General features: G+C 34.5%; 1 protein-coding gene across 2 annotated transcripts; it reads right to left on the bottom strand.

Annotated features, from left to right (window-relative positions):
- Positions 1-1075: 1075 nt before the first annotated feature.
- Positions 1076-7934, bottom strand: LOC117113862. Of its 2 annotated transcripts, none has more exons than XM_033257314.1 (12): positions 7859-7934; positions 7562-7651; positions 7270-7464; positions 6940-7185; positions 6509-6706; positions 6256-6420; positions 5494-5787; positions 4965-5048; positions 4232-4445; positions 3504-3554; positions 2993-3325; positions 1076-2060 (listed from the first exon to the last, which is right to left on the bottom strand). In XM_033257314.1, the coding sequence occupies exons 1-12, from the start codon at positions 7910-7912 to the stop codon at positions 1792-1794; spliced, it is 2193 nt and encodes a 730-aa protein (XP_033113205.1). In that variant the 5' UTR covers positions 7913-7934; the 3' UTR covers positions 1076-1791. The 2 variants fall into 2 exon arrangements, with proteins under 2 accessions (XP_033113205.1, XP_033113206.1); XM_033257315.1 differs by having other exon boundaries at positions 5494-5781.
- Between the last annotated feature and the right edge of the window lie 6 nt (positions 7935-7940).

Below are 7940 nucleotides of genomic sequence, written 5' to 3'. Positions count from 1 at the left end.
ATATTGTAACCATAGTGATTAAAATCGTGCCTTTGTTTTTCTCTTTGTTTTGTGAATTAATTTCTTTTTACCCTTTTGTCTATTTGAATTGTTCTATTTTTTATGTAAATTTTCCTGGTTTTTTTTTTAAATGCAGTTTTTATTCTTAAATGATCGTTAAATAAAAGCCACCACTCCATAATCACCATCATTATCATCGTAATTGTCAACATCATCACTGGCTATCATTCTTGTAACTTAAACTAGTTCTCCGTGCTAAAGTGACGTATCTAGGAGTATTGACATGGGTGGGAAGCTGATGAGGGATCTGATGGGGTCGTGAAGAAAGCCTAAATTGGGGCTCCATAATTGTGAGGAATTGGAGTGAGGCGAGGCCCCTTATACTGTATCTACAGACTGGCTAGCAACACTGTTCACAAACAAACGCCAAAGCACAATAATAATCATTCATTCATCAATCAATTTATCAATTTTAAATTTTATTTAAAAACTTGCATTTTGCAAAAATAAAACATAATTACATGTGATTTGCAAATAAAGAAATAGAAAAAGAAATAGAGGAATAATGTCCATTACAAAACCATCATGAAGCACAATTGAGAGATGCCTATTTTATTCTAATTTAATTTACGGAACATGAGAATGTGACCATTCCAGGCCGTAGCCAGGATAGTCAAGATAAACAATAAGTTATTTTTGTGATTTTATAGTGAAATTTGTGACTTGAACAGGAACTACAGTAAACTGTATTCAGTTGAGCTGTAGTTTTTGAAAAAGTGTTGTTATGTAGTGTGAAAAAACTGCATCCTACTGGAATGATTTGGGCAGTGTTATTTTAAATATACAGGAACCATGAGAAGTAGCACTGTCCACCTTCTTTATCCCGCTGAATGTACAGTCGGTCAAGGTATAATTCTTAAAAAGAAACGACATTCTAAAATAATAAAAATATATATAAAAATATATATAAAAATATATATAAAAATATATATAAAATATATAAATTTCGGCATTTAAGTATCAAGATTAGGTTATATAAATTTTACAAGCTTACAAAATATACAATAATTTTACAAATATTAAATGAGAAAGTGTTTACTAATTTGTATAATTCCATCATATTATTATATTATAAACAAAATATATTGTATAATTTATAAAGCAAATTTGCTGTCCCAAAAATTTGATTCTATGGTTAAAGAATAACTTCATGTATTTTCTTAATACCATTATTGCCCTAGGATACGTGCACTGCGGCATTAACTTTATTGAGTGTCATAATCAGTGGCGTAACGGCTGTGAGCTCTCACTGGCTAAAGCCAGGGGCCCCGGAGCCTCAAGGGCCCCGAGCAAATTCCAATATATTTTTTTAAACAAATGAATAACCAAAGCCCTTTTTCAAGCCAAAGTCTGTGGTATTTAATCCATAACAGAGATGTTTATTAGTGATTATTAGTTTAAATTAAGTACGCTTTATGTGTCAAATCACGATATATAAACTTAAAATTTCAATGTGTAAACAGACATTAAAATATGTCATAGAACGCTAACTAAGAACGCTCTTCACTTCCCCCCGCCCCTAGCTTGTGGGCTCCTAAAAGGCCCCTACCCAGCAGCCTCCCATCCCTTTGTTACGCCGCTAGTCATAATGGCAGTGGTTGAGGTTTTGCTCTTCCTGAAGGGAGCGGGGGAACAGCTAGCCCCTGGCCTAACCACTGTGTAACCGTCTTTTGAAATTGTTGGTACCAATGTGTATCTACAAATGTTCTTCTTGCATTATAATTAAGTTCCCTAGTAGTATTTCTGGAGTGCTTCAGCAACAGCTGCCTTTCCAAGTTCTTCCAATGCATCACACATCTTTCCAAGGTGGTTTACTCCAGCTTTTTGCCTTTCTTGCCACTTGACTAGCATTTCCAGACTTGCGTCCACAGTTGGTGGTGAAAAGTCCATCTCAATTCTTTCTATTTCAGGTTCCTTCAGACCAATGATGCTGCCAAAGGATTTCCAGTCCTTGCCAAGCTCCTCAGCAATAAATTGCATATCAATGTCTGCCAAGAATCCTAAAGGAAAAGCAAAGACAGCAATATTAAAACACTAACGTTGTAGACTTCACAGTCCGGCCATGACAGAGGCATTGCTAATTAAAGCCTTAACGTTCGTGCTGGATGAGTCACTCCTTGCCCAGGTTTTGGTTGGTAGAACCAAGTTGTTGTTTGTCGTGTTAAAAAAACATGACTGCAAATGAAACATGCGGATACAGTTAATTTACACAATAGTATCTATCTGGTATTTGGTAAATATTTCTCTATTATTTTCACAATATCATATTGTTCATGCCACAATCTCTGCTTAGTCCAAGGCCCCTGTACTACTAATTTGTTGATTAAAGTTGTTTCAAGTTCTTTATGTATGTTGGTAGTATGCAGCGATCTTGTTATCATTTTCAATCTATGCTGCCTTCAATGTTGTGAGTTGATTTATGTTTCTCTCTGTTTCTCCGTCTGACAAGCATTTCTAATGCGGCTTTCACAATCTGTTTCTGAAACTTTGTATCTACAGTACAAACTGGTAGGATGTTGGGGCATTGAATGTACTAGTTTTGTGCGCTAAAGTGAGGCAGCAAATGACTAGGGATATTTCGCAGGGAGCAGAGAAAGTTGCCCTTTGTGCTGGTTTGCCATTTTGTATAAAAATGCTTGTGCCTTTGATCATTCAATTTGAAATTGGTGCCTTATAAATATTTGGGTATTACCATTATTATTATAATTACCTGGCCAGAAAATGTTTTTTTTTCAATTTAATTTTCAATTAAAAGCTAATAATACATTAAGCCATTAAAATGGTTGTTTTTTGTCATTTCCACACTCTGAAATGATTTAACAATATGCATTTTTGTGAAACTGAACAGACTACACAACAAAGAATAATATCAAAATGATGTTTTTAAGATTATATTAAATGAATATTTTATCATGAATAATGCATTACTAACCATCGTATTCTCTCGTATTTTCACCTGCATTGTCATTGGCTTCTTTAACCTCTGACATTTGAGAGCCAAAGATTTTGTTAGCAAGCTCTGTGAGTCCTTGTTCCTTCAAAGCTTTGCACATCATCTCAACTTGATTTGTCTCATAGTTCTGTTGTTTCCTCCATTCTGTCAGCATATCCATTATGCTCTCTGGCAATTGTCTCTTATCACTCCATATTTGTTGGATCCTCTTCCAACTGAGACCCAATCTGACGCCCAGTTGTTTCCACTCCATTCCCATGCCCTGGGCGATACGAAGCAGGTGCTTCTCTTCAAGATAACCAAGACGTTTATCTGAAGTGAAAATAAAAGTAAGTCTAGCACAATAAAATAATTGGAATAATAACATTACCGTAACAAAAATAAAATAATATATTAATAAATAATTATAATAATACCTAATAGTCATATAGCTGTCTTAAAAAAAATAATTTATGAGACACAAAATAGTAATAAACTCTGAAACACTAACCTGGTGGCGCTGTTTCAGCATCGCTGGAAACTGCTGGTGGCATTGAAGAATCTACAAATGAATTAAAAACAATTTAATACAGAATAAAATGACTAAAATTGACTGCTGTCTATCACATTACATTGACCAGGACAAAATCATCTCACATAAAGTTTTAATGGTGAATTTATACTAAATCAGAAGTGGGCATAGGCCACATGCAGCCCAACAACAATTTTGTTGCCACCTAGAAAAAAAAAATTTCTTGGATAACTTTTGACTCTGTACCACTTTGTTTGCTTTACAATTGCTTATGATATGAAATAAATCAAATAAAATCAAAACTGAGCATAAAGGGGTGTAAAAGCAGTGCATGAATGTTGTCAATCAAAAATTTAGTTTGGCCCTCTGACCACTTTTATCCCTTTATTACTGGATAAAGCTTTCAATATTAAACATTGATTTCCAAGGAGCAATTTGAAAATTTTAAAAAAATCTATTGTATAATAAAAAAAAACATAATACTAGTATAGCAGTTCCTTTAAAAGGAAATCAAACAAAATAGACAAGTTAAAATTGAATAACATATATATATACAGATTTGATATAGAATAATTAAATGCTGAGATTAATACCAAGTGGAATTGGCCAATGAAATGTTACCTGTATTTATACCTAATTAACATTTTCATGAGGTACAGTAAAATGTTATCTGGTATTGCTAGTTTTCCTTAGTTTATGTTATTTACCTGTCACTAGTTGCTTATTCTTGAACATCCTCTGTAGTTTTGCAGTGGTTACTAATTTCTTAGAGCATCGGATATAGGCGTTTTCCAGGCACTCTTCCAAATCGTGGAAGTGCATTTCTCGCAAACCTGTCCAGCACAGCACACGGAACTTATAACGTGTGTGCTTCATTCCAGATGTCAGCACTTCCATCTCTTTCTTCAGAAACTCTAACACCTTGAATGAGGATTTTTAAAATAATTTGAAAATTACATTGAAAATATTACAAAATATATTAAGAAAAAATATATGTATTGAAAGGAAAGAATCATAAAAAACACTGGTTTCACAATTTGTTTTGTTAGATTTTATGATTTAATTGACTTGATATGCTCAATGATAAAATAAAACAATTTAACAGGCAATAAAAAGGAGTAGATCCAGAATTTTTTGAACAGGGGAAAGTGGGAGTGGAAAGATTTTGTTTTCTAGTGTGTCTTATTTCAATACTTAACATTGTATGTACTAACATTTTAAAATCTAGAGGCAAAATTGGGGAGGGGGAACACTTTCAATGCATAGAAACTGTATCAAATATGCACTATATAAATACACATCTATTACCATTGCCTGGAAAACTCTACTAATGCCTACGATTCTCCAAGTAATATCATTAATAAAGAACATCACCACAGATTTGTGTAATTTTACAGCTGCTATTTCAATTGCAAGATTTCAAATATCAAACTAGATTACCTGCATACAGATTCTAGGACTGGGTTCACCTGTTGATGTCTTGCTACCGTCCTCGTGAGTGATACGCATCCGTGATATTTCCAGCTAAAATACAAACATAAAATCAACCAATAATTCAATAGTGCATGCCCCGAATCTAGGTAGGGTTAATGCAAAATGCAAAGTAAGAAGCAGGGAAGGGGGTTTTGATTTTTGTTTAAAAACTTTTAAAAAACTGCTGTTTTGGAGTACCATGCTCCACTTTCTTTATCGTTTTGTTGTTACAATTGTATTCAATTTTTTTTTTGTGGGGGGGGGGTGTGGGCGCCTTAGCAATGTCCACCAGGATTTGCTCTTGTAAAATACCCTCCTTAACACTCCTTTTGTTGGGATTACTGTGAGGAGCATCATCCCTTATTCACCTTAGGTGAATAAGGGGTGCAACATCATAAATGTGCAACATCAAAATAACTCATAGAAAAACACTACTTAATTTCATTACCAATCACTCAAATAATTAGTAACTAAATGACATCACTGAACGTCTTACCTTCAATGAGGGCTTGTTATTAATGACTACTGGTCCTAAGCTGAGAGTGTGTTCAAGTCCTAGGCTGATGTCTGCATAGTTGCTAAATAATTCCAGCATGGCTGTGTAGCCCATGTCTTGTACCATTCCAATCAAGCTCACCACTAGAGGATGGAAGACACTATCGGGGATGAAATCCTCGGAGGCCATGTAGATAGATACCATCTGAGCTGTGTCCGGTTCAACAGACACATTGTCCTTGCTACGTTTCAATCGACAGGGTACGAAAAACGAGCGATATTTGCTTGCCTGATGCTTGAGGAAACAAAGAAATGAATTCCATTTAAAGGTAAAAAAATAAGTATGAAGACATTTTACCAGCTTTTTAGATCAAATGTGAGGTCTCACTACAAAATGAGTATCATTGTTAGAAAATCAAAAAATGAGTTTATATTATATTTTTTTAGATCACATTATAAGCTTTAATTTGGTCTTTGAATGGCTTCCCTAGGATAAGTAGATAGATCCGGAGATAACAAATAAAATATAAAATAATTTAAAATGGTTTAAAAAAAAAAAAATAATTTCCTGCATTTCTTTTTACAATTAAAATTTGAAATCTAGTCATCACTATGCACTTACACTAATATTTATTTTTTTGTAAATAAAGTCTTATTAGGATTAATTGCTCTGTGCAGGTCAATTGAATATTAACTACCTGGATGGCCAGTAATTCTGTAAACTCTCAAAGTACTTGCAAAAAAATGGGTAAAAAAGCAATACCTTGATCTGCTCGCAGAGCAGTCCAAACTGCTTCATCAACTCCAAGTAGACCTCAAAGCTAGATTCATCTTCGCTAATCTCATCTCTCCAAAGATGTCTGACTAACTCTTCCTCCAGTATACCTTCATTATCAAGTTTATTCCACAGCTTGATCATTGAAGCCAACTGAAAATAATGATAATTTTAAACCTGTTATCACTCTGTGATGTCTGGCAGGGAATGACGTCTGGCAGGGAATTTCTACTTAACTCACCTTATCAATGTCATCAGGTTCCACCACTGTGATGATTTTCCTGAAGATGTCAATCAGCTTCCGTGGGTTTGTTATCACTGTGTCCTTCAGTAGTTTGTTGTTCTCAAAGTACAAAATGATTCCAAGATCATGTAGGTAGTTGAGGGTGTGGATCAGATTCTTCACGGAAATTCCACAGCTAGTCGCGACTTCACAGACCTTAACATTTAAATTCGAAAAGTGTAATATTAATACAAATAAAATGTGGAAGTGTAAATAGAACACTATTGCCAACCATTAAAAAAAGTAAGAGCATGGGGAATTTCGGATGCATTTTTCTTGGATGAATACTAAATGGAGTGTCTTTAAGAAAGGGACATGGAATGAGATAGGGTTAAGTATTAAACAATTCTTTCTAATATTTATTAACATTTTAGGCAATGATTACATACCTTAGAATAACTCATTCGCACAGCTGTCCTACCATTCTCCTGCAAAATATGCTGGAATTCAAGCCATTTGAGCGGGATGGTTTTGGGCATTGCTTTCAGAAATCCACCAACATCTTGTTTAAGTGTTGTCAGCATCTCGCTTTGCGTTGGAAACTTGTTGTCGATAGCGTACATTTTCCTCACCACGTGACATTCATATGGAGTGCATTTGATTTCTTCAAATATTATACCAAACTGTTCTTCAATCTGAATAACAATATATGAGCATTACACAAAATTCAAAATGTTAATACTCAATTAATTATGTCACAAGTTCCGATTATATTTTACCTTCTTCTTCTTTTCTTCAGCGGTACCCTGTAGGCTCTCGCCGTGAGTACCAACCACCACAATTTGAGGTTTCTTGGCTTGCAGTGTAGCCTGTGCTTGTGACTCAACAGGGACAGCATAAGTATATATCAACCTCATCCAGTATTTGATAATCTGTACATTTGTCATATCATATGTCATCACATCTTGTTTTTCCTGAAGAAAAAAAATTACAAGATTTTGACATGAATGTTTATGTTAAATACAGCACTCACATCCACAGAACCACCATTATAAAGAAACAAAAATTTACCATTCTAGAGACTCTACACTTCCCCTTGTCGTGCATACCTTCCATCAAATTGAACAAAATCAAATACACCGCTTCACTTGTTAGGAATATCTAAAAGAAAATGCGGAAATTTATTCTTAATTGATGATCTAACTTTTCTTATAAGTTCTGTAATCGTTCTTCAGAAATCATCTCATCCAAATGAATGACGTTAAAATTGCAAGAAAGCATTTCCGGCATTGGGAAGGATTACTGCTTACATTGGGAATCCTGCCACAGATCCTACTAGTAGATTACACAACTAAATTGAGTACTTACTCGATGTGTAATATAGTAGAGCTGCTGGCCAGCAAAGTCCCAAATGTAAGTCATGTCCTCATTACTAGTTGATGCAGAGGCC

This window comes from Anneissia japonica, unplaced genomic scaffold (genome assembly GCF_011630105.1).
Source record: "Anneissia japonica isolate Jap-2015-1 unplaced genomic scaffold, ASM1163010v1 scaffold694_len1028156_cov167, whole genome shotgun sequence".
NCBI lineage: Eukaryota > Metazoa > Echinodermata > Crinoidea > Comatulida > Comatulidae > Anneissia > Anneissia japonica.
Note: the sequence above shows the minus strand (reverse complement) of the source record. Positions and strands in the feature narration are given on the sequence as shown.

Coding starts and splice junctions, on each gene's coding strand:
- LOC117113862 (XM_033257314.1), bottom strand. CDS start 7,912: ATGACTTACATTTGGGACTTTGCTGGCCAGCAGCTCTACTATATTACA. Junction 7,465..7,561: donor AGTGTAGAGTCTCTAGAATG/GTAAATTTTTGT, acceptor TTTTTTCTTCAG/GAAAAACAAGATGTGATGAC. Junction 6,707..6,939: donor TGCGAATGAGTTATTCTAAG/GTATGTAATCAT, acceptor TTAAATGTTAAG/GTCTGTGAAGTCGCGACTAG.